General features: G+C 44.2%; 1 protein-coding gene across 2 annotated transcripts; it reads left to right on the top strand.

The window, feature by feature from the left end:
* The first annotated feature begins 1359 nt into the window (after window positions 1-1359).
* SEMA4C (semaphorin 4C) lies at window positions 1360-27375 on the top strand. Of its 2 annotated transcripts, none has more exons than XM_073653697.1 (15): window positions 1360-1699; window positions 17954-18083; window positions 18377-18528; window positions 18631-18693; window positions 19149-19247; window positions 19945-20041; window positions 20140-20256; window positions 20720-20871; window positions 21286-21461; window positions 22689-22833; window positions 23289-23511; window positions 23597-23712; window positions 24317-24474; window positions 24883-24950; window positions 25032-27375. In XM_073653697.1, the coding sequence occupies exons 2-15, from the start codon at window positions 17990-17992 to the stop codon at window positions 25874-25876; spliced, it is 2505 nt and encodes an 834-aa protein (XP_073509798.1). In that variant the 5' UTR covers window positions 1360-1699; window positions 17954-17989; the 3' UTR covers window positions 25877-27375. The 2 variants fall into 2 exon arrangements, with proteins under 2 accessions (XP_073509798.1, XP_073509799.1); XM_073653698.1 differs by lacking the exon at window positions 1360-1699 and adding an exon at window positions 5810-5991.

The following is a 27375-nucleotide window of genomic DNA, read 5'->3' as shown; positions in this document are numbered from 1 at the left end:
CTATTGGAAGCGGTCATCCTAAAAGTCAACATCGACTCCTCAATGAGCCTTGACATATTATGACTTAGGATAAAAGCCAAACCAGAATCTCAATTTGCAGACATACTGTTTCGGGATGTTGCCCCTCGTCAGTGCAAAGTATGAGATCGGATTTGGCCAGGTGAGAGAAATCTCATAAAAAAAAATCTTTCTACAGCATGTCAATTTATTCTGCTGACATTAGTGCGGCTTTTATATTTTGAAAGCCACAAGGTGAAAGGTGAGTAAAATCTGTGCTATATGATTTTTATGCTGCAGAAATGATTCAGGGGATACACCAGGTGAGAACGAACCAATTTCTATTGCAGGTACGATGAGTTTTATTTGCAGATTTTTGCCATAGACTTGTATTAGATGTGGAAAATGTACAGGTAAAAAACGCACGTGCATACGTACTGCCCGTCTGCGACCGAAACGCATCAAAAACGCATGCAATCCGCACATTACTTTATCAAAGCCAAATATGTTCAGTCAGTGTGTAATACGGACCGCACACAGCTATGGTGACGGGCAAAGGGCGCTGCACTCGGAGCCAGTGACATGCACGTGAACTTAGCCTGACATCCACCGATAAGGCCTCATTCAGACCTCCATGTTACATGTACGTGTTCTATCCGAGGTTTCATGGATAGAACATACATACCCATCATAGTCTATGGGGTTGTTCACATGTGCAAGTTTTTTTTTGTTGCCTGAGCAGCCTGCAAAAAATAAATAAAACAGAGTTATCCGATGACGGCGTCCTAGTGCTGTCCGTTTTTCCTGTGTGATAGAAATTTTAGATCATTTTTTTGTTGTATGAAAAAAAATTGATGAAAATCGGTCAGTTTTTTTCCTTTTTTACATAGAGAAAAATCACTGATGTCTGAATGAGGTGTAAGGTGAGACACTGCGGATTCAAAAATTGCAACAAGTGTCCATTTACGCTGCAAATATTTTTTTGCATCATATTTTTAAATATCACGTATTACGCAGGCAATGTAAAATGCAAGATCCGGACAGAAAATCTGCTGCATTTCCGCTACATGGGAACGTAACTAACACGCTCATGCTGTGACACCGCCTTACACATGATCAGACTGCAGAGAGTGAAAAATTAAAGCAAGATTTGGTTCCAAAAGGGGAATAATTAGGAGCAAAAAGTGTCAGTGTCCTTGCTGGGAGCTGGGCAGACATATGTGAGGGGCAGCCCCAGGCCTGTGCAGATCAGTGATGTGCTCCCTGACCCTGAGCCAGCTCTGCATCCTGAAGCACAATACAACCATTATACATATATAAAGTCTAGTAAGGCAGATCTCACCCCATCCCCCTCCCTGACGTCAGAAAACAGGGCAGGGATTAAGGAGAAGGATGAGAAGAGCTGAGGAGGAGGAGGCTGAGGCTGAGGCTGTAGTGCATCCAGTGCAGGAGATCAGAACTGGGCAGTGACATGCAGCACAAGAGGAGCTGATCACTGTACTGCTATACCTTCTACCTGGGGACATTGTGGGTGGACCTGCCACTTGTGTGCAGAGACTTTGCCCTGGAATCAGCGCATCTGGGACTTTGTAAATTGTGTCCAGAGGAAAGAGATCCAGCAGCAGCGGGAGAGCAGCCTGCACAGGATATTACTGGGAACTCACAGGGGATCACTAGATCGGAGAGGGATCTCTGGGAGCAGGTGAGCCTGGCAGTGTATGCATGGAGGTGTGGGGCTATGGCATCATCTCTATAGGCTGCTGCTGCTGCACTGTGCATGTATGTATGTGTATGTATAGCACTGTTCACATGCACAGGATTGTATCTGAGTTACACACTACTTATACATTTGTATAGTGATACAACAGCTGTGGGGCTGCCCACTACTTATACAATTGTGTAGTGATACAAGCGTTGCGGGGCTGCCCTCTTGTGCGCTTGCGGGGCTGCCCTCTTGTGCGCTTGCGGGGCTGCCCTCTTGTGCGCTTGCGGGGCTGCCCTCTTGTGCGCTTGCGGGGCTGCCCTCTTGTGCGCTTGCGGGGCTGCCCTCTTGTGCTCTTGGACGGGCTGCCCTCTTGTGGGACTGCCCTCTTCTCTATAGTCCTATGGGTCTGTATTGTGTTGCACACTTGAGCCCTATAAACAACTGTGTCTATGGTGATAACTGCGCCCAAGTAATTGTGCCACATCCACAACGGTGTGCCTGTATTGTGTTGCACACTTGAGCCCTGTGCACACAAGCAATTAGTGTCTACGGTGATTTGTGCCTGAGTCACAATGCTATAAATTGGGTCTTGTGCCGTATCCACAATGGTGTCTGTATTTTGTACACTTAGGCACAATTATGTGGAACACAATATGGACACCGTTGTGTACACGGAACAAGACCCAATTATACAAGTCCAGCAGTACACTTTGCCTATACTACAATCACAGGTATGAGTGCTAGCCATGAAAATCGGATATGTGAATGAGCCCTAATAGTGCTATAATCAGACACAATTTTGTGTGTATTGTGCTTGAGTTTTGTGTTGCACACTAGAGACCTATACACACAGTTGAGATTCTGTGTACTACACAATAGACCATTGTGGTTACTGTACAAGACAGTTTATAGCACAGAGACACAATTTTGTGTATTGTGCTGAAATGTACAACACAATACAGATGCAAAATCATGAATACGACACAAGTATAATTTGAGCAGTGTACCCACACAATTGTGTCTTTGTGCCTTAGTAGTAATGCTATCATCAGACACAATTGTGTATCGCTCGCGTTGTATAATTGTCTTGTGCCGTATCCACGATGGTGTGTATTGTGGCGCACTGTGCACAATGTTGCGCGTCTCTGGTCGCTTCTTGTGGTGGGTGCACAGTGCCGCACACTTGTGTGGAGTTGTGCCTGTGTTGGGGGCTGGGAGGATTTCTTGCTGACTAGCAGAAGTCTGGACAGTATAAAGAGGAGGGGAGAGATTTGTATATAGTGTAATGGGGGAGGGGATTAGTGTATGCAGGGGGGAGGTTTGCACGTGTATGTGTAAAGGGGGGTTGTGTGTATCTGCAAAACCTGACCCAGAACTGAGGCTGGCTTACATATTGTGGCCTGGCAGGGTGGTAATGTGTGAATGTGCCAGTTGTGGGAAGCCTTATTTTGCCTTAGGGACTCTAATAATTCCTCCCGACAAGCTCCGACCTGAGCTGCCGGCTCTTAATCTGCCCCTTTATATCTGTAGGGCTGTGGCGGAGGAGAGGCAGACTGGCATTGTGCAGAACTCCAGTGATTCCGTCTCTGCCAGGCTGGAGTTGGCGGAGAGCAGATGTAGATACAGGGCACTTGCTGCCGCAGGCTTCGGGCCTCCGATTATTACGCCGGCAGCTGGGGGCATTGGCGCTGCTGCTCATCTGATTTCAATGACAGATCATGTAACTAATTTTCCAGATGGGATGACTTCATTGGTGAATTATCATCGAATTACAGTGGCCGGCCATCGCTCTGGCTTGTGTTACCGGTCAATACAACGGGTTTTGTCAGGCAGATTGCTCCGTTCCCATTAGATGACCTCATGCCTGGGTGTAGGGCCGGTCTAGGGCCACCTGGTGCAGAGACTGTACGTTATACCATGATATATGCCGTTGTTTTCTGGGAAATCCATGGAGCGAGTTTACATCCATCAGTTCCTCACCGTATCCTCCTCGCCCGTCTGTAATAATGTTCACAGTATGGATGTAGATGGCGAGTGACTCACTCTTGCCCGCACAGGCCGGGCGCTCATAATAATGCAGAATTGGCCACGTGGGACTGGTATTTTATCTGAATTATTAATCATGAAAAAATCTGTGCCGGCTGCGGATAATCCTCCAATTTCCCGCTTCCCTCATCTTTTTGGGCGCAGCTGCGAAGAAAATTGCTGCCTTTTTGCTGCAGCTCACTTGTCCTTTTGTTCCGATCTTACTTTCCTGAACCCCTTTGAGTGTATCTGAAATTACTCCGGACTTTTTTAAGAGTTTAGTGGTGTCGGACCTTAAGGAGTAAAAAGTTAATTTGTGCAATTTACTCTTTTCTGAGGAATAATAAGATAATTTTAGTGACTACCATTGTGATTGGAGTTGCTTTTCTGTTTGTCCAATTCAGATCATTGGCACCATGCAGACGTTGCTGCAACGTATTTGTTGCGTGTGAAATTCAGCGTGATGTATATGGCTTAAAAAGACCAGCCTTACACATGAAATAAACCTGTTGATCCCACTGAGTCTGTCGGGATCCAACGACCATTTAATGTGTATGGAGGGATTCTGATTGTCCCCTGACGCACAATGTTGGAGGATGGAAGGAGCCGGTTGAATTCCAATGGCCGATCCTTTTATTCAGCGAAGAGAGAACCTTGGAAAGCCACTACCAGACCCCTGTAGTGGATTATATTCATAAACTCTCCAAATCCTCCTCAAAAGCTTAACATTTCTGCTCAAAAAACTCAGTAAAAAGACTGTGCGCATACTCTAAGGATATATGCACAATGAGTTTTTGGGTTTTTGAGCAAGATTTGGAGAGAAAAACTCCCCCAAAAAAACAAACACATCCTTAGAGAACATGAGATCTGGTTCCTATTATGGGAGAGTCTGGAAATATGGCCGTCATCTGAACAATCGATTTAATGTGTATGATCAGGTTGATAGACTGCTGTGGTGGTAGTTTACTCTGTAAGTTTTTCTCCAAAGTTTTGTTTCCAGTGCTGCTACCATAATACATGGTGGATATTTAGTCCTGAAAATTCACTACATGCACACGTCCCGGAAAAGTATCCTCGGGTTATTATGGCCGGCTTCACCCTTGTTCGCTACATGGCCTTGTTCATAGTAGAGCTACAGTCCATTGAAAAGATCTAGAAAGAACAACATCTTCAGGATCCTGAGTCCCAAGTGGTTAGAACCCTAATCACACTTGGTTTAATGGCATTATTGTTATGCTGCTTTCTGGTACGGTTCTTCACGAGATTGCTAAAGTTTGTCTTCCCTCCCTCTGCTGTGTAGTCTGTTCCCTGTTATCAGCTATCTCAGTCTTAAAGGAGTTGACAACCCCCTGAGGAAATTTTTGGCAAGCCAAGCAGCTTTCTGAATCCTATAAGTGTGTAATATGCTCTCTGTTAGGATTCAATTCCCTTGACTGTTCCAGCGGTCGTCACATGACCACAGTGTTCAATAGAACATTGAGAGAAGTGATTGTGACTGACTACCCAAATGTCATACTTACAGATATGTGACAACCGCTGGAATTGGCACGAGGAGCTGAATCTTAACAGTGTGTACATTGCATACTGCTAGTATTCTGTAAGCTGCAGGGCTTGACGAAAATTTCCTCAGGAGGTGGACAACCATTTTAAGGGCTTTTTACATTGGGGGATGGTTGCCTACGTGTTCTATTCTGATTATTGCCGGTGACTTAAAACTTCTGTCGTCAATCGCTTCATGTGGGTGAAAAAAATTATCTCTGGTCGTCTCCTGTACACAGGAGATGTGACATGAAGAGGTATGACCCAATTGTAGGACCCCTCCTCCCGGCCATTGTTACGTGGAAATGAGCCCCTATGGCCTTCCCAGATCGGTGCTCATTGCGGACTATTTATCGGCCTGTGTAACATGAGACTTTTGACTGAATGGAAAAGACTGAAATAGAATGTCTCTTCCTTTCCAGTTCATTCACAGAAGCTCCCAGCAACATCTCGCTCTACATAAGTAACCGGAATAGATCATTCTCCAGATCGATGGATGGAAGACTCCAATATTGATCTAGAGCCATAACTCTGCCGTCCTGCCGGAAGTATGGATCCATACAGTGTATGGAAACTAGTCATCTAAGATTGCATATATAAGTGTACGGCGTGTATATAGTATATACCGCCATACTCGCAAGGGTCCGGGAGTCCGCTTTAAGATATGACATTTCAAGATTTCGGATCCGTAACACAGGACTATAGGAATATACAGAATGGAGGAGGTAATGGATGAGCGTCTTGCAGAATGACACCTACGGTCTGCGTCGGTGCGATTCCTCAGTTATTCCATGAGTTTGGTGCCATATCTATAAAAACGTGTAAAGAGAAAAATTACGAGAAGGCACCACCATAGTATATTCTCATACTGTGTCTTGCTTGTTTCTATAGGTGCCATATCTCTTTATTACTAGGAGTACACTTCACCTCCCTGTGCTGGATTTTTGGTATGGTCCATGGATGTTTGACCATATACATGGATGTGGACCTCCCCTCCATTTCATCAGGTTTCTTGCCTGATCTTTGGTTGATTAAAAGAAGTGTGATAAATTATTTTCCCCAAAATTGGGGGAAACGACAAAAATGAATCGTGTGTGTGTATATATAGACGTGCGCACACATGCACTTATTGCCTTTGTCAAAATTTTAAAGGGGTGTTCCGAAGATGTGTCGTCGTAAGTGCTCCTTCCTGCTCCCCTGGTTTTTGCTGTTTGGGAGTGGTTTACAGCCCTTATGATTGACCGTTTGCACCAGTGGCATGGTCACTCTGCTGGTCCGAACTGGGTGCTCTGCCATGCTGCAAGCTGAAGCGGCTTTGGTTCTGCTGCATGGAAGAAGAACTAGGGGGTCTGCAGCTGGCCTAGATCCAGGCAGCTTCAGAGCGGCCGTTGGGGTGCACAACCTGCGTCCCAAGATGATGCCATTCTGTGTGGCCCCACCAGCCATCTCTTGACTCCTATGTGTATATATGCTATGGTGATAGCTGCACTCATTTCGACTCCTTCTCTGGGTTGATCAATGGGGGAGAAGAAAACCCTCTGTCCACAATGGTGGAAGTTCCAGAAACGGACACCTCACTTATTAAATTATTGCATAGATGGTACTGTCGATTGTACCAATCTGAGGTATAAATTACAAAATTTGGAAATTTGGCACTAACACAAAAAAAAAAAATAAAAATACAGGATAATTGATGGCAACACCTTAGCCGGTGCTTGTATTACTACAATGTGACGCACTAAAGAAAAAAAAAATACACAGGCTGAAACAAATATTCATTCGGGAGCCTGAAATCTACAGTAATGAGTAATTAACACAGGAAACTCCATTTCCTTTTAGCGCTAACGGATCTACAAGGTGGATTTTTCATATAAAGGGATTTTTTCCGCCGCAGGATGCATCATCACTTCCTGATCAGTGGGGGTCTTCCTGCTGGGACCCCCTCCAGTGCTTGATCCCAGCCATCAAGGACTAAAGCACAGTCCTGAAAAGTGACTTTTTTTGCAGGCAAAATCCAGATAGCTACTTCGGGACTGTTGGGGTCCCAAAGCTTAGACCCCAACTATTTAGGTGATGGCTTATCCTAGCAATATGCCATAACATTATTAGATGGGAATAGCCCTTTGACTTCTCATCATTGGGTCACTTTCGAGGCCATGTAGATTGTTTTGGAAGCCAATTTGCCTTTTTGGTAGCCAGATTAGTAGGACTTATTATATGAAAATCTGTACATGGAGGCCTCTGTCTTCCGAGATGTCAGTACAGTGTCAAATGATGTATATTATGACGTTTGGGCTCTGATGCTGGATACGGGGTGGGGTGTGTATGTCCTGTATGTCCGTCACCTGCCGCCTGTATTGTCCCTCTTGCATCTGCAGGGCTGACGTCAGTCCTTGCAGCCCTCGTGTCAGATTCCTTACTGTTATGAGATGTCTCCTTATTGAGGATGTCGGTTTGTCGTGTGTCTGAAGTGGGGGGTCACAGCTGGCGATTGCCTGGCACTTGGGTCTGACCAGCTTCCTCCTCAGCTGGCTTTGCCTTGGGTTCTGGATGGTCTGCAATTTGCAGCTATTGAGATGGGGGAGGGGTGCATTGTTAATGGATAATGGGTGGAGGAGACTACAGCCATTGATAAGGTGGAAATCCTGTAATATTGGACCTGAGTGTCTGCTAAACCTGTTCCTGATGTGTATTGTAGCCTACTTAAGACATCTACATGAGCTTTTTGCTGCTGTCCCCCACTTTATAGTGAAGTGCAGAGTTTCACCCCTTATTATATCACACTTGGACTTTTAACACTTTTTTATTTTTTTTTGGGTAAATTTTCATGACCTAATAAAATACTTTACCATCCATTTTCAAAGAAGCTACCATCAAAATGGCAGCACTTCCTTTTTAAACATGGCGGAGAATATCACATCTCAGTAAATTGATAGTTATTTTAAGAAAACTAATTATTACTTAATACTTACATACGTGTTTTTTGACTGCCAGATTTCCTTTTAAAGAAAGCGATCTCTCTCCTGACTCCCCCATAAACATGTACAATCGGCTCCACCAAATGTTCATGTGTTTTTCAGGAGAAGAGCGGAGTAAGCTGCTGCCAAATACCTCTGGCGATGGCTTCCTCCTGCGAAAACAAAAAGGATTGGGAGTTAAAATTCTTCGTTCCCGATCCTTATTCCATATCTCCTTCATAATCTCTTGGGGAGAGTCGTGTGTGAGATATATTGTACAGATCCACCATGACGCCAGTGTAAACAGACACTAAATGTTCCCTGAACTCGTGGATTTTGGTGGGACTGGCTGACCAGCTAGAGACCCCCATATACACTCTAAGTCAGCCAACCATCTATAATGTATGGGGTTTGTAGGAGAGAAGGAGTCGACCTGTTAAATTTCCACAACTGATCCTTTTGTTAGGTGTCGAGAAAAGGCATTGTTAAGATGAGCGTTCCTGTGTATGGGGAAGTTGGGTAAGATTGCTGTTATCCGAATGACCACTATAAAGTGTATGGGGGTGTCCTAACTATCCCCTTGCAGATGTCGATGGGGAGAGTGGGGGTTTTAAGGGTTGAGGTAGGGAAGAAAGGTTAGGCATATTAGGTTACAACATGCCTGATCATTTGGTTCTCTGGGCAAATAAGTACGTTTAGAGATGTCTTGTCATGGGTAAAGGCCCCCCATTCACAGTAGACAAAAGTTGGCCAAACCTGCCTATAAAGGTGGCATCGACCAATGGTTTAATGTGTATGGGAACCTCCCAAGTCTCCCCACATAGATGATATCGAGGGAGATAAGGATCCGGTCTGTTGCTCACTGGAGATAAGCCACATCGGCTCTTGGACAACGCAGGAGCTTTTGACCAACCGTTCCTATATTATGAGCCAGTTGGGGGAGAGAGCGGTCCTATGTGCTCCCTTCTCCCCCACTGCTTGGCTCAGCGGAGGCGGTCTGTAGCACCATGACTAAGTGCACATTTATTCCGCCATGCTTTGCTCTCCAGCAGAGATACTGTTATGCTTACGCACAAGCTCTGCGATGAAAGCCTTTATTTCACGTCTTCACGATCAGCAGGTATAATGGGGAACCACACCCTAGGAGATTATTGCTGTGGTGGAATAATGGCCGCTATTGTCTGTATGGGGTTTTAGGTGCAATGTTTATTGTAAATGGTGATAATGTGTAATAATAGTCATCCTCGTACACAGATCCTTTCAAACTTCTTGTTTACCCGTATGACACTGTGCAGAGTCCTCTCCCGTCTCTCCTTGAGCCATCGGTCTCGTGTTTTACTCTGCGGGGTGAAATCCTCTATTAATTATATGGGAGAGTCGTCTACAAATAACTCAATCAACGGGTGATAATCGGAGTGCGGAGTGAAAGTGTCGCCCTGGGCGCTACACCCTCTTCCTGGCTGGTTGTGTTGAGGATAGACTTGGTGTATAATATATGGAAATATTCTCAGTTTGCAGTACTGGAAAAGCGAGACCGGTCTAAGCTCTTGACATAGATATAGCAGAGATGAATTTGTCATCGGACTCTTTGGTTACTTATGAGTTGAACCAGGTGTCACACTCGGCTCTGCTGAATCGATATCTTGGGTTTGGCAAAATGTTGGTGTGAGTTTCTTCCAAGCCCCTGTACATATCCGAGACCTGAGTAATTGGGGTCCTCAGAAGTTAATGCTTGTAGAGTCTAAAGGTGGGCTTATATCACCGACTTTCGACACTTAATGACCGCCGATCAGCTACTTGTTTTCTTATCAGTGGTGGCTTAAAAGCCTGTTTAGACAGACGCGACCTTCTTTTAATATGCGCACAGAACAATCGGTAATAGTTCTGTGCGCATAGGCTACCATTGTACTCGGCAGCGCAGGTGCTGTTTACACAGGATGAGCTGCTGAGTGACTCTTTTCAGCAAACCAAAAGATCATTTTACCTGACAAATGAATAGGATGAGCTTTCTAAGCCTTTGAGGAGGATTTGGAAGTGGATCCACACCAAAAACTCTGTAAGAATACCGCCTAAGGGTCATTCAAACGTCCCGAGTTTTATCCATGTTTTTCACGTGTTGTGCCCTTAATTATTCTGGTCGATGGCGCTGTTCACAATTCCTTGTATTCTTGCAGACTCTGTTTTCGGATCACCTTCACCAATGCAAATCTATAGGTCAGTAAAAAAAATGGACTGCGCTCTGATATTGTTCATGGACTGTTTGGAGAAGCTTGGGAAACCTTCATCAGTCTTGGTTTCCCACCAGCCTTCTGAGGAAAATTGATGCTAGATATATATATCAACAAGTATTCCTAGAAGGCTCATTTCCTGATTGTGTGGTGTAAACAGGCTGCCGATGTACATGATAAGTATTCTTGTTCCCAGTAATCAGCCATTTTAGGCTTAAGGTGCATTTACATTACAATATTATCGGGAACGCCTGATGTACAGTCTAAAGAGGCTGACAATTACTTGAACGAGCAAAACGCACGTTCGTCAGGTGAAATTATATTTTTTTGCTTGCCTAAAAGATCATAGTTCTCAGCAACACAACCTCTTGTGTAAACAGGGCATAGGCTGCCACTGTTCTTGGCATCACATGTGCACTGAACAATGTATTAGTTTCCACATCTGAATTGTGCTCTGCCTATTTATCGATTGCCGATCAGAGGTGATTTAGTGCTTTGCATCGTCTGGTGTAAATGCTCCATTAGGAGGCTCCAGGGCCCTTCAGTTGGATTACTGACTGGAATTTTGGTAAAACGTCATCCGCATGATTGTTTAATGTCACACACCCTAGGGTTTTTACTATTGATGGCAGTCATTAGGGTAGGTGCTTGGTGGAGGACCACGGCCTTTTCACTGCAGTAACAAAACATGGCCACAAATCATAGGCTCCGATTCATTAAGGTAGGAGTTTTGTACGCCAGCTTTAAAGGGAAACCGGCACCATGAAAATGCAGTCCAACTACCAGGCACCATGTTCTGGAGCAGGAGGAGAAGAGCAGATTTATATATAGTTTTGGGAGAAAAGATTCCGTATAACCTGAGTTTTACTCAGGCCTAGTCCCAGTTAGATAGTAAGTTAGTGTAGTGTTGGTGTAGGGAGTACAATTAGGGGAGGAAGGTTGAACTTGATGGACCTTAGTCTTCAACCTACTTTACTATAGGGGCATCTCACTAAATTAGAATATCATCAAAAATTGTATTTATTTCAATTCTTCAATACAAAAAGTGAAACTCCTATATTATATAGAGTCATTACAAACAGAGTGATCTATTGCAAGTGTTTATTTCTGTTAATGTTGATGATTATGGCTTACAGCCAATGAAAACACAAAAGTCATCTCAGTAAATTAGAATATTTTATAGCAACAGCTTGAAAAATGATTTTAAAATGCGAAATGTCCTACTGAAATGTCTGTTCAGTAAATGCCCTCAATACTTGGTCGGGGCTCCTTTTGCATCAATTACTGCATCAATGCGGCAATGTGGCATGGAGGCGATCAGCCTGTGGCACTGCTGAGGTGTTATGGAAGCCCAGGTTGCTTTGATAGCAGCCTTCAGCTCGTCTGCATTGTTGGGTCTGGTGTCTCTCATCTTCCTCTTGACAATACCCCATAGATTCTCTATAATAGATTCTCTATGGGGTTAAGGTCAGACGAGTTTGCTGTCAATCAAGCACAGTGATACTGTTGTGTGTAAACCAGGTATTGGTACTTTTGGCAGTGTGGACAGGGGCCAAGTCCTGCTGGAGAATGAAATTTCCATCTCCAAAAAGCTTGTCGGCAGAGGGAAGCATGAAGTGCTCTAAAATTTCCTGGTAGACGGCTGCGCTGACTTTGGTGTTGATAAAACACAGTGGACCTACACCAGCAGATGACATGACTCCCCAAACCATCCCTGATTGTGGAGACTTCACACTAGACCTCCAGCAGCTTGGATTGTGGCCTCTCCACTCTTCCTCCAGACTCTGGGGCCTTGATTTCCAAATGAAAACTGGAACTCTGGGACCTTGTGGAGTGTGTCAATGACTGCCTTCTGGACATCTGTCAAGTCAGCAGTCTTCCCCATGATTGTGGAGCCTACTGAAACAGACTAAGGGACCTTTTTAAACGCTTGGGAAGCCTTTCCATGTGTTTTTTTTTTTTGTTGTTAATTATTCTAATTTACTGAGATAATGACTTCTGTGTTTCATTGGCTGTAAGCCATAATCATTAACAGAAATAAACACTTGAAATAGATCACTCTGTGTAATGCCTCTATATAATGAGTTTCACTTTTTGCATTGAAGAACTAAAATAAATTTACTTTGTGATGATATTCTAATTTAGTGAGATGCACCTGTATATGTTCTTTCTTATTTTGAGTCCAGTGGGTGGTCCTATCAGTGACTGACAGCTTTCTTTCTAGAAGTGTGCTTCCAGAGTTAGCGGTCAGTCGCTGATGGGACCGCCCACTGGACTCAAAATTAGAGCAAGAACAGATGATTAAATGAGTAAAACTTGGGTTATATAGCTTTGAGAGAAAAGATTCAGTATATCAATCTGCTCTTCTCCTCCTGCTCTAAGAGCATGATGCCTGAAGATTTATTTGTTACTCGCTTATATAGCGCCATTACTCCCACAGCGCTTTACAGATATTATCACTGTCCCCATTGGGGCTCACAATCTACATTACTTATAAGTATGTCTGTGGATTGTGGACGAAACTGGAGGAAACCCATGTGAACACGGGGAGAACATACAAACGCCTTGTAAATGTTGTTCTTAGTGGGATTTGAACCCAGGACCCCATCTCTGAAAGGCTACGGTGCTAACCACTGTGCCACTACAATTTCTTGTGGAAAACTCTGATGAATCGAGGCCATAGTGTGTGTGAACGGCAGTGGATCCGGTCACGGCATAACAGTACCGTCCATATGATTAGCTGCTTTTCTAGTAATTTATTATTTTCATCACGTTTTCCAGAACTATAAATACTGCTGTAATAGAACGTTCTCCACTTCCGCACACATTGGAAAAACTGATCTGGAGTGTGGAGCTCCTCTCCCTCTAGGGAGGTTTCTGTTACAGTAAGCTGCCTCCTGGCCTTTACTGTCTGCAATGGAACCCGATGAAGACAAAGCCCTATCCCCCCCCCGACGTACGCTCACACCTTAGATCCAGAAATACCACCAAGAACTGAATGGCCATGTTTTTTGTATTGTATTTTTTTCTTTCTACAAGGATGGGTGGTTGTTTGCTTCCTCTTGGAGCTCATTTGTAGGCTGAGTTCACACATTGGGTTAAAACACCTCAGTGATAAATCCATTGATCACTTATATGAGGTGTGGATTGTTAGATCTGGAGCTTGAATTTTAACTTTTTTTTTTTGTGCAAATCTGTGCTAAGATCAGCAGGTTTTGGTGTCTGTGGGCTTCCAGGTGATCCACGCCGTACCCACTGCACGCCGATTTTAATCAGAATATACAATGTGCTAGATCTGAGGAGCCGGTTGATGTTGGCTCCCTGTATGTAGTAACATTCCTGTTTAACCCAGCTCAGTGTCTATGAATATTTTATACGAGTGGATTATTTGTACGGAAACCATTATGGCAGCAGACATTTAAAGGGATATCGTACTGCCTTTTATGACTAATGTTTATTATTTCCACTGAAACAGGCAGTAAAAAAAATATATTAGCTTTTCTTCTGGTTTAATGCGAATGAGTCCATGGCAGCAAAAACCGACTGAACTGGTCAGAGATGATGTGGATATTCCTGTGCTTTTACACGATGTGGATATTCCTGTGCTTTTACACGGCAGATTCCTGCCATAACGAGCACCAACTGACGTTCTAACAAGTTGTTCAGCACTCGATTTAAAGGCCCTGATAATCCAGTCATCTGGTCCTTGTACAGCCGGCAGCACATCCCCTGTGTACATAGAGAAAGCTGCTGCTGAAAATGATCATTTCTTAGGCCAGCGATCATATGCCACTTGGACATGAGACTGCTGCAGCCGATCACATGTGATGACCTGTCGACACTTGGGGCAGAATACAGTGTGAACCAGTATGGTGTTGGCACAGGATCGTCAAAAGATTATGATGAGTTTCTTTGCTTTTTGCTTTTTTTTTTTTTTTTAATCTGAATTTGCAGTAGAAATTTTCTGCAGCAAATTAGCTTTGTGTGAACATAAAAGGTTATGTGTTGGAACTAAATGGTGCTCTGATCTTCTCCCATGGCTAATATTTGCAGATGAAGATGCCTAGGCTCTGTCGGCCAAGTTAAAACAGCTCCTCTCTTCTTAAGTGGCCATGTCTGGTATTGCAGCGCAGATTATTGGGTCAGTACTGACTCTTTTAAACTTAGCAGAATCCATCCTCTTCCTGATTAATGCAAGCATCCTTTTAACTTTTGAGACTACAAAGCCAAGCATTTCCTATTTTGCCTCAGACAGGCAGAAATCCGCAATTCGGATTCCTTATTTGCAGGAAGCGTTCCTGTTCGCGTCGCCCCCGGACCCCTTCATTGTATATTTGGGCCATAACAGAGGAAGGGCAGGATCGGATGGACCTGTGTTTCTTACAGGAGGAAGTGTCTTTCTGCGGCCTCCTTGCTCCAATCCCAGGAAGTGTATCCTGTCTACACTCCCACCCTCGTCCCTTTCTACCGCTCCATCCTCCTCCACAATTTTGGCACAGCACGATGAATTTTTTATTTTTTTTCAGTTTTTTTCTTTTCTTGATTTTGTACAGTATATCAAGTAGCTCTGTTAACTCTTTCCTGCTACTGCGAAGATTCAGCAACTTCATAGTCATGACCTTCTCAAAACGGGTCAATGTCTCAGATCTGTAATTTAATACAGAAATATCATGGATTAATCCATATTGTGCAGCTGCCGAGCGGCAGAAATGCTTCATTATACAACGTAAGGGCGGGTAATATCCAGTGTATCGTTGTGTACGGTGGGCACGCATGGCATCGTAATCCACTTATCTCGGATGGTAAGCGCCTTTTCTTCTCCTCCCCGCACAATCTATGCTAGTAATGACCTACATGTTAATGTTATGTATACACAAGTGTGTTGGGGGAAAATGTGGACGTGTGCAGATCCTCCAGAGTGGATTAAGCCGCTTTCCAGTGACTAATTCACTTTCGCAACTCATGCCAAGCTTGTGGTCTTATATTCACTCCCACCAAGTTCAGAGCCCGGCCGCTTTGGAGCGTGGAGAGATCTCTCGTTAGACCTCAACATTTCTGTACTGGCATCCATATCATCTTTATATGAACGTGGCCTCCATACCAGCATTAGCGTGTAGAAGTTCTTCATCCAAAATTGTCAAACTTCATACCCCTCCCATGGTTCCCTAATGGAAACCAAGTTTGGGGCTTAGACATGAGATTTTGGTTGAATCACCAATTATCAGAACCAGCACCCTAATAACATTTCTTCACCCCCTATCCATACATACATGTCTGGTACCTGATTAGGGGAGGCAGTAGGTTTGAGCAAGAAAAGTCCACCTGAACTTGCAGATATTGACATTGTCCAGTAGCCACCATTGACTTTTTATAGCGTACTCTAATATTGTATCGGGGGTGACCTGACCCTCCCCCCAAAAAGGGGAAAAGTGGATCGGGTTGACTTCCCTCTCCCCAATCATATATGCTTGGCTGAGTCATCTGTATGATGGGGTCAGAAGGAAGAGCTGTCTGCCCAATAATTGTATATATTCGATCGGTACTTTGTAACATCCTGAGACCATCCCTTAATCTCAAGGCATCCAAATGCTGGAACGCTGGTCATTATTCTGTATATTATTTGCTCTATATTTTGAATGATAATATTCACTGGAACCATAAGTGGCGGTGCTACAATAAGGTATAAGCCCTTGTTGTCTAACCCTGGACAACCATTCTCTAAGTGTTTGGGAATACTGATTTTTGATTATGTAATGTACTTAAAGGGAACCTGTCACGTGAAGGGGAAAAAAAACCCCAAAACGCTATTAGCCTGCAGATAAAGGGTTAATGACGTCCTGAACCTGCCTTGTTGAGAGCCCCACTGCCAGGAGGAAATTAACTTTTATTCTTCCCGGTAGTGTTTGGGTTCAGTCACAGAGGTAACTGACACTGACTGATATCCAGCCCTAATGATGTGCTGCTGTCAGTCAGTGCTGGTGGTGGGATTACAGCCGCACTCTCTATACACTGTGCAGTGACTGAACCCGCGCCGGCACCACGTCCGTTACAGAAACTGCAACACTACCGGGAACAGACGTTGTGCCGCTGTGGGTTCAGTAACTGCACAGTGTATAGAGAGTGCGGCTGTAATCCCACCACCAGCACTGACTGACATCCAGCCCTAATGATGAGCTGTTATCAGTCAGTGTCAGTCACCCCCGTGACTGAACCCAAACACTACGGGGAGGAATAAAGTTTATTTCCTCCTGGCATCGGGGGTCTAAGTGCCGGCACCAGGGAGGTTCAGAACACTATTAACCTGCAAATTAAACCCCAAGAAAATTTCTTTAAATGTATTTTTATAAAATTTAAACTGAGTGCCTCCTTCAATTGCCCCTGCTTCGCTGATTCTGGAACTTGTTTTCTTTTTCTTCTGTGCCCCTCCTTTCCAACGTTATGCCCCACAAAAATATAGATCTAAAATTTTCTCTTCAACCAACTAGGTGTACACCACAGAATGTATGTGGGCGTGGCCGTGTTTTGATTGGCCAGCATCAGAGCAGTAAAGGCAAATATGTGTTGTGGTATACGCCCAGTTGGTTGAAGGGGAAAATTTTTTATATATATTTCTGAGGGGCATAACTTTGGAACAGAGGGGCACAGAAGAAAAATGAAAAATGTTCCAGAATCAGTGGAGGAGGAGCTCAATGAAAGGTCCAGTTTGAAATGAATCATTAAATAATTTAATCATGATGAGTACGGGGAGTTTAGGGAAATATTCTGCATTGCTGTATATGTATCTAGTTAACTCACTGAGAACAAATGAATTGGCAGTCTGAAATTGGAGGGTTGGGAGGCCCCCACACCCATTAGACTGTCAGCTGAGCCCATTGATATTGGCGGGTTCGGCCAATGTTTGCCTTAATGCTTATAAAATATATAAATATATATATATATATATATATATATATATATATATATATATATATATATATATATATATATATATATATATATATATATATATATATATATATATATATAATAATTTTTTTTTAAAAAAACAGCCTTCCAGCATGTAAATGGGGGCATATTAGTGGTGAGGGGCTATTGTCGATTGCTATGAATAATGGAGGACTAGAGGGAAGTTTGGTCAATGCTTAATTGTTATTTGGCCTTCCTGACCTCTTGCTCCTGCTCGTGCCATAGTGGGGTCCCACAGCCAGTTAATATGGGACCCTAAAGTGACGTGTTGCATCCATCAGTAAAGTACATGCACCCAGTGCTAGAATATGAGAAGCTGAAGGGTTTTCTTTCTTGCTATAATGGATTCAGCAGTCTGGAAAATAGATTGAGGTGGATTTTCTAGATTTTAAGGAGGGGCGGTAGGAGGATTTAAACTAATGACAAATATATAGATCGTATGGAGCTGAACTTCCTAATACCTTGGCTGAACTCTATACACGTTGTATGTGAATGTGACCCTCGTGTCCCTCTAACGCACGCTCCCTCTTTTGTAGACTCCCAGACTGTAGGTCGGAGGACCGGACGAGGTGATGATTCCACGGTGGTTATGTATTTTGGCCCTTTTAATAAGCATCGAAGTCAAAGCATGGAATCAGATACCACGCAAAACAGTGCGGTATTCAGGTGAGACCACGTATTACTACTTCACCCTACTCTGCCAAATTTTCCTGAAGAGTGCCGGCAGACAAAGGAAAGCTGGTGACACGGTGCCTCGGTGTGATCCTCCTGGCTCGGGCTGATGTCACCTGTTTTTTTGCAGTTCATGTTCCTCGGGGAGGTGATGTCATGGTGTAATTATACCTCGTCTACCCCCGTGTGACCAATAGACGACATGGCTGAGAGAAGCCTGAATGGAAGATGGCGTGCATCTAGTAGTGTATTTTCTTGTTAACATCCATTATTTACACGTCTTTTAGGATTCTCTGAAAATCGCCAGTCCTGGCGCGGTGGCATCTCCCACTACCTAACTTTGACGCTGGATGAAAGTCGGGGGGCGCTCTATGTAGGTGCACGGGAAATCGTATTTTCCCTGGACATTGACAACATTGGAAAGGAGCTGAGGCCACCCGTAGGTTTATTATATCTACAGATTTTACTATTGAAATCTATATATATATATATATTCATATGTGAAATGTAACTTATATAATGTTCGTCTGTACCCTATTAGATTATATGGGAAGCCCCCGGGGAAAGGAAGCTGGAGTGTGTGAATAAAGGAAAGAGCAATCAGGTAAAATAGAAATAGGAGATGACGTTTTTTTCCCGTCCCTTCTTATGATGAACACCTTCTCTCATAAAGAGGTTGTCCACTAAGTTAACATCGATAGCGTATCCGAAGGATAGGTCCTCAATGTCTGATCGGTGGAGGTGGACACCCGGCACTCCCGCGGATCAGCTGTTCTAGGTGCCCAGTTATGGAGCTGCTCCGTCTACTGTATGGTGGCCGCTGCAGGGTACTGCACACTTGCCCCCTATTCAAATCAATGGGGGGGTGGTACCGGCCGCAACCACTATCAGCAGACAGAGCAGCTCCATAACTGGGCACCTAGACCTGCTGATCCGCAGGAGTGCCGGGTGTCCACCTCCACCGATCAGAAATTGATGACCTAGCCTAAAAATAGGTCATTAATGTTAAAGTAATGGACAACCTCTTAAACTTTTTAACGTTGTCATTATCCCTTGCAGACGGAGTGTTTCAATTACATCCGTATACTTCAGAAGTATAATGAAACCCATCTTCTAACCTGCGGGACCTACGCCTTCCAGCCCAAGTGTGCTTATCTAGTAAGTTTTACGTCTGTAGAGAGAAAGAAATGTCCTAGATTATCAAGGTCTCTAAGAAGTGATGTGGTATTCTCTCCCCGAGACCAGGCATTGCCTAATCTGTGTATGGCGCGCATACACATTATGTATGCTAGCCAAAACCCATTTTTGGGGGAGAAAAAATTCAAGAAATAGTAGCTTATTTTTGCATCCTTGGATTATTTCAAGATGCATAATTGCATAAAGTTTATAATAAAAACGAGGTAATGTAACTTTTGATGCCATTATATGTAATAAAACAAACCTGTGCACTAAGGTTATCGGACAATATCCACATTCGGGTCTCTATTGCTTGATGTCTGTACACAAAGCGAAATAATTGTAATAAGGATGACCATGATATTCATGAATACTCAAGTGGGACATACATCTTAGAGGGGCTGAGATACGGTGTCGTCTTCTCTGCTGCCATCTTAGAATCTGAAAAACCAATTCTTTGGATTCTAACGCTGGCTGAGCAGAGTTTACTGTGTAATGGTATAACTTTCCTGGAAAAACCCCTACTTGAATCCAGTCATGAACCCTGCACGCAGGGCTGGCAGCCAATATCCTTGTGGTATTGATTAATAAGTGTCTGTTAGAGATGCATTCCATCTAGAGAATAAGTGTGCTCAATGCCAGGCTGCCTCCTGACAAGCCATGCTTTCCTCCTGCCCAGGAGCTGTCAACGTTCATGCTGGATAGTGTCAACTTAGAGGATGGAAGGGGAAAATGTCCATATGATCCGTCCACAGGCCACACGGGGCTTGTCGTCGGTGAGTAAATAGTTCCTGAATTTCCTTCCAGACTGTGTTGCGGGGAGGACTAGTAAGGCAGAGTTATATATAGTAAGTGCCCATTATTTCTATTTTAGATGGGATTTTGTACTCTGCTACATTATTCAACTTCTTGGGCACAGAGCCGGTGATTCAACGGAGTATGGGGCAGCATAACAGTATAAAGACAGAATACCTGGCCACATGGCTGAATGGTGAGTAAGATTATGGGGCCATGATATCATTGGATTCACACTTTTTTTTTTTTTTTTTTTTTCTGGTGTAGAAATGGTTCTAGTAGCCTTCCTTCCTTCCTTCCTTCCTTCCTTCCTTCCTTCCTTCCTTCCTTCCTTCCTTCCTTCCTTCCTTCCTTCCTTCCTTCCTTCCTTCCTTCCTTCCTTCCTTCCTTCCTTCCTTCCTTCCTTCCTTCCTTCCTTCCTTCCTTCCTTCCTTCCTTCCTTCCTTCCTTCCTTCCTTCCTTCCTTCCTTCCTTCCCATATGGCGCCATGGACATCTCTGGCATGTCCACATGACTTGGCCCCGCATTGATTAGTCTTTTATGATGTGTACGGCGGATATGCTATAAATGGCGTGGCATGTACATGGACATTAGTTGCCTTTCTATTACTTTTATTCCCTTGCACACAATCTCACAATATGTCGCTTTTCACCTTGTAGAGGCCAAGTTTGTGGGCTCCGCTCACATGCCGGAGAGCATGGATAATAAGATGGGCGACGATGACAAGATCTATTTCTTCTTCACTGAACGAGCCCTGGAATATGACTGCTATAGCGAGCAGGTGGTGTCCCGGGTGGCCCGCATCTGTAAGGTTGGTGACCTTTGCTGGCCATTTCGTTTTGTTTGCTGGTCCCGGTCACATCTTTATTACATTCTGTTTATTACTTTTTTATCCTTCTGTAATATTTATGTCCTCTGTGACTATAACCAGCTCCGTCCATCCCCCCCATTACGTCATTACAAACCTTCTAGAATGAAAATTATATTATCGACTCCTTCCATTCAATTTCCTAATGCAGCGGCTGTGACGTCCCTTCCCCCATAACGGGAGTGAATGGAAATGGAGATCCATTAGCAGTGACCTGAAGTGCCTCTCCTGCTGTGTAATACTGATGCTGATGTACGATAGCTCTGCCATATGGATCATTCATTTTAAAAACTTCTTCCTATTGTGGCCTCCGGTTTATTAAGATGTTTCTTATGCCATATTCTAATTCCCTTTCAGGGAGACTTAGGAGGGGCTCGAACTCTACAAAGGAAGTGGACCAGTTTCTTGAAGGCTCGACTAGTGTGCTCCATTCCAGAGCTTCAGCTTCACTTTAACCTTTTACAGTCTGTGTTTACCCTGCGGACGGATCAGTGGCGATCTACGCAGTTCTACGCCGTCTTTCAGGCACGCTGGTGAGCCTTTTAGTAACATGCGATGGGGGGAAAAAAAAGTGCACCTGGTGTACCATAGAACACAAACGGTGGAGTATGCGGGCACCGCAAAACTTCTGCATTGAGAGATACTGCAGATAGGGATGTAAAGATCATTCATTATTTGTTTTTGTTCTAGGTAATTCCTCACAACCCAAGGAACAATATTAAACTACCCTTTACCTAGTTGTTGTTTTTGGGCAGTGTAGAAAATGTTAATTGATTATTTCCCCACACCCATTGTCAGGTCCACGTGCGATAAATCGAGAGTATTGCAACACAGATCATTACACCTGTATTCTAGTAGTTGGTGACCTACATCTAGATGTCTATTTTTGTCCCTCCATGTCATTAGGGAGAACTTATACCAAAGACCTTGTGGAGATGGAATTAGTGAATGAACCATCTCAATCTTTTTTACATTACGATTGCGGAGTTAGAGCGAACCTGTCGGCACATTTTTATATATGAAAGTAGTTGGTATTGGCTGTATAGTTGCTTGTCCATCAAAAAAGGGGTTGTCCGACCTTAGAGTGACTGCAGACTTGTGAATCCTCCCATCGCGTGCACTGTGAAAATTCTCCAGGCCTGCAGCGGCCTCATGAACGCTAATATGCTATTTTGCATACATGTGGTCACATGCCGACTAGACGTGTGCCTCCTCACTCAATGCAAGTGTATTGACAGAGGCTGGACACATCTAGTCTGCATGTGGTCAGAAGTATGCAGGATGTGAGGATGTTCCCGGTGCCCGAGAATCTTCACAGTGCACAATGTGTGTGATGTGAGGACTGCAGACTTGTAGCCCAAGGCCAAACAACCCCTTTGAGCTCCAAACACGCTCAGCATTCATGTGTTTTAAGTGGATAGAGAGGAGTTGTTGGCTGAAAGACATACCGCAACTTGACTGGCAGCAGGTGAACTGTCTTGGGAACAAAGGATTGAGCATGTTGCAAACCAATATGCCTGATCCTTCTTTTCCTTGACATCTGCTATCAGTGAAGAGACTGGACCTCCCTTTACACATCAGATCTGTCAAAAATCGGTTGGCTTTGGCCATCTGATGGGTGATTTTACTTGTGTAGGAAGACAAGATGCAGGTTCTTCATGTTCCCTGATAGGGCTGTAGTAATAGTCTATAGCTGAAGCTGTTTATTACATACATATAAAGACCTAACACTCTGCCTGTCGTTGTCTTTTGTTTTTTAGGGGCGATGTTTCCGTTTCTGCTGTTTGCCAGTACGCCATCCAGGACATTCAGAAGGTCTTTGATGGCCCTTACAAGGAATACCGCGAGCAAGCCCAGAAATGGGGTCGTTACTCTGACACGGTGCCCAGTCCGCGACCCGGATCTGTAAGTTTAGAGCAGTTAAAGTAATACTAAGTGTGTAATGCAATCCGCTAACCTGACATGAACCGCACGTCGAGGCTGCGCAGGCTCAGGCTGATCCCTGGAGACCAAGCCAGGAAAAGATTGCTTAAGCTCAAAGGACTATTTCTGGAGAAATAAAAAAATTCAGCACAAAACAGTCCGGGAACGCCATGGTATAATCTATTCCTCCCTCTGATTATTAACGGCACTACCTTATGCCTTTAGGCACCTTGTACCTGGGTATTGTAGTTAGTTAGGGAATCCATGATGCCATTTACATAGAGAGTCACTGAGATGGAAATTATTAATATATACCATAGTGATGACCTCAGCAGACAAGGAAGTGTCACTAGTTGTAGGACGTGACATGCAAGTCTTTCCCCACTGCGGAGTTATTGTAAATCCAAGACTTAAACTTTTTTTTTTTGATGTTCCAGTGTATCACAAATTTCCACCGGCATCACGGAATGAACAGCTCGATGGACCTCCCCGACAACACGCTCAACTTTGCCAAGAAGCACCCCCTGATGGACGAGTCCGTTCAGTCTGTCCAAGGCCGCCCTCTGCTGGTCAGGAAGGGAGTGAATTTCACAACTCTTGTAGTGCACAGGACCACAGGGCTGAGCGGGGAGTTGTACGACGTGCTCTTCATCGGGACAGGTCAGCAATTTGTTGAAGTTGTCTCAATCGGTGGAGTGTCTCCGATCGTTCTGGAAGATGCTTATAATCCTTTTTTTTTTCTCAGGAAATGGCTGGCTGAACAAAGCTGTACGTTTGGGATCTAGTGTTCATTTAATTGAGGAAATCCAAATGTTTGACAAGCCATATCCAGTCCACAGCTTGGTACTGTCTACCCAGAAAGTAAGGATTACATTTATTAATGTCCCTGAAGCTTCCAGCAAGCTTTTTGTCCAGAATTTTCAATTACTGGTGATATGGCGTCTCCCTCTAAGTGTACGGCTAATACAGGGGTCTCAAGCTTATTTTCACCGAGGTCCACATCAGAATTATGGTTGCCTTCAAAGGGCCACTTATAATTGTAAGGGCTCATGCAGAAGACGTCCATGCAACACTGTACGAGCATGAACTGCAATGCACAGACTTGGCAGGAGGGGCGCTGTAGGGGAGTGGCCACAGGGCAGGAGGGGCGCCGTAGGGGAGTGGCCCCTGGGCAGGAGGGGTGCCATAGGGGAGCAGCCCCTGGGCTGGAGGGGATCTATAGTAGGTATGTTGTAGATGAGCGATAAAATTCTGAGTAAATTGACCAGTGATGTTGATTTTGAATCCGCACCATGTCGCTTTATGCCTCAAATCTCATCCTTGTATATGGAATATCTGCAACAAAATCCACTGCTCTTTTTGCCACAGAAATGCCTCCCATGTGCACATACCTCGGGGGTAAAACGGCCTGCCTATCTGTGTTGTTTATCTATAGATTGGGCTGACATTTCCTCTTCTCTTGCAGTCTTTTCTCTTTGCTGGCTCTCCATCTGGGCTGGTACGGCTCCCCATGGCGGACTGCAGTAAATATCGCTCCTGTGCTGATTGCATCCTTGCCCGGGATCCCTTCTGTGCCTGGAATCTGAGCTCCAGCCGCTGCGTGGAGTCTGATAAACAAGATGGGTGAGTAGCGGCCATACTCTGGGTCAGACAGTTGGGCTGGTATATCCATAACCTGCACTGAAGATGCAATATTCGGCTAGGGCTACAAGACGACTTGCGTTGCTTGCAGCTGAAATCATTGCATTGCAACTTAACGTTCAACTCTCCTATGGTCTCTTATTGCGTTGGAAACTTATCACGTGTTGGATTTTCTGTCGCTGGTTGCAAGTTGCACACGGCTCGTTTGCCATAGATTTCTGCGCAGGTTGCACTCAACCTTTTTTTTTTTTTTTTGCTTTCCCGCAAAATCACATCTTTAAAACAGTTGTGTGATATCAAGTTGCAGAGTTGTTTTGGTCGTATTACTTGTCACACGTCGCTGTCTAGCCCCGGCCATATTCGTGCCTAACACTCCTGTCTTCCTTGCAGGGATGCTCTGCTCCAGGACATCGAGAGCTTCGATACATCCATGTGTGAAGTTCAGTACATGAAATTATGTACGTATCTTCCATCAGATTTAGGATTCGTTGGGGAAAGAAGAATTATTTTCTCATATTTATTCAATTTTTCTATTTCAGCCAAACCTTCCTCAAGAAATCTCACTGTGGCCATTGGGACAAATGTGGTTCTGCCTTGTGAGCTGACCTCCAACCTGGCCCAACCCATATGGAAGTACAATGGTCAGGATTTGAGGCAGGACGATAATGACTCTGTGCTTTACGACATCACGCTCCAGGCTCTGGTCATCCTTGGAGTTAATGTTCACCACTCTGGGACATACAGTTGCTTTTCGGTTGAACAGGGGGCACAATTTGCTTCGAAACATTACCAGTTAAATGTGGTGGCCTCCCCATCTCTGACTCTGGAGTCTTCTGCTCCTATGGATGGTTTGGGCTTGGTCTGGATGATGGTCATCGCTCTTGGAGCCGTGTGCTTGGCCCTTTTTCTGGCAGTAGTCTATCTGCGGAGAAAGCTACAAGATGAGATGGAGAAAGGTTCCAAAACCCTGGAAAACACACTTGTGTATCCCATCCAGTTACCTTCACAACCCAAAATCGCAAAGTGCCTGCCCAGTGCAGACTCGGATGAGAAACTCTGGGATCCTTCCTCCTATTACTATTCTGATGGATCACTAAAGATCGTCCCAGGCCACGCGCTGTGCCAGAACAGCACGGGTTCCTCCTCTCCATCTGGCAATGGCATCCCTGGTCAACCACTTCCTTCCCCACCTCTTCATTCACCTAACCATATGCTGCTGTCTGGTGTCCGGGGCTCCAGCAGTAATGGGTACATACGGCTTACACTAGGTGGGGGAATAAACGAGGAGCGCCCACCACTTGGGGACCTAAATGAAGAACTAAGGTGGAAACTGAAGCAGAGGCAGACATTGCCGGACTCTAATCCAGAGGAATCGTCTGTCTGACGACCCAAGTTGCCACCTGCACAGTTTGCACTGTTTTTTTTTTTTTACCTACTTTTTATGTTGTACTACCTCAGGGACTGGAGATTTGGGGGAAGGATGTGGCCAAAACTTAATTTCTCTTTCCCCCCCGTTGTCTCCACTGCAGATGTATGGAAGTGAGAAGACCTTCATGGTTCTCTTTTCATCCCGTTGTACTTTTCTCACATTTTCTCCCAGTTCTGTGACTTGTATAACTTCAGTATTTGTGAATCTTGGAAGATTTGATGCATTCTTGGGTGATGTTGGATCCGGACCACCATAGAGGAACCAGTCTCCTCCTATTCCTGAAATTCTTGGCCAGAAGAGCAATATCCGACAGAAGACTCGGCAACCTGTTTACTCTCCCTGTCCATCCCGATGCAGGGATCAATCGTTTAACCACTTAGTTGCCGGTCTTGATTTGCAGCAGGTTTCCCGGTGTATGGCAATAAGATCACTACTTTTTTCTATAGCATTTTCACACTAAAAGTTTACAGTGCTTTCTAATACCACCAGTCCTTTGCGGAAGGAACAGCTAGAACTTAGCCTGCTGTGGTATGACTGCAAGGATATGTATATAAAAAAAACAAAAAAAACACAACCCACTTGGTTATTGTTTGCTGGCTCTTGTAGTCCCACAGGAGCTCCATGGCTTTGTGTATTGGAGATAGGAGTGCGTGCTTATGAAATCTGAAGAAAGTAAGACTCCACATATCCAGTTTTTTAACTTGGAGGCAGCGTTTGGCTTTATTTTAGGTCCCCCTCCCTGAAACCCCTGCTCAAACCTTGCCTATTTAACCCCTTCTTCCCCACACGGGTCACATGTAAAATGACTGCTTGGATCACGTAATTGTGATGCAGCCTCAGCCTGGTTGCTGAGTGTTTGTGTAAATGACGCATGATAATGAATGTGAGGATGTGTTAACAGTTCTACGCTCCTCATTTTATATCGTTCTTCTGGAACAATCAATCCTTCTAGAATTTTTATTTTTGTTGTGTCCGTGCCGTTCCATAACCTCAGCTCCTTCAATCATTCCACAGTGAGACATAGATGAGAACATTTCAGAGATCCATAGACAAGACCAGGGCTTGCATGGATTTATTTTTCCCCACTGCCAAATGCCATTAATTTTATTTTTTTTTTTTTGCTTTGGTATAATATATATATTTTTTTTTAATTTTCACATGGTCTGCGAGTGGCGGAAGGGAGGGATGAGAGAGTTGTGTTGTGTATATACATATTCTATTCACTGTTTTTAAAATCAAACCTCCTTGGGGGTCTGCACGCTAAAAATATCCTTTTATTTTTTTTTCCATTCTCTTCTGTAAATAGGATCCTCCGTTCTCACGCTCTCTCTTTCCCTTGTCCCCCTGCTCATTCTGTAGTTCACTGTGTAATTTATTTGTCTGTTTGAAATATATTTATTTCCTGTAAATAAGTATTTTTATATTGAGAAAATAAAAATGGAATTTAAACAATA

This window comes from Phyllobates terribilis, unplaced genomic scaffold (genome assembly GCF_046119375.1).
Source record: "Phyllobates terribilis strain yellow unplaced genomic scaffold, ASM4611937v1 Scaffold_11__3_contigs__length_659146591, whole genome shotgun sequence".
NCBI lineage: Eukaryota > Metazoa > Chordata > Amphibia > Anura > Dendrobatidae > Phyllobates > Phyllobates terribilis.
The sequence above is the reverse complement of the archived record's forward strand: the minus strand, read 5'-3'. Positions and strand labels throughout refer to the sequence as shown.

Coding starts and splice junctions, on each gene's coding strand:
- SEMA4C (XM_073653697.1), top strand. CDS start 17,990: ATGATTCCACGGTGGTTATGTATTTTGGCCCTTTTAATAAGCATCGAA. Junction 19,248..19,944: donor AGCCCAAGTGTGCTTATCTA/GTAAGTTTTACG, acceptor CCTCCTGCCCAG/GAGCTGTCAACGTTCATGCT. Junction 21,462..22,688: donor GCCGTCTTTCAGGCACGCTG/GTGAGCCTTTTA, acceptor TTTGTTTTTTAG/GGGCGATGTTTCCGTTTCTG.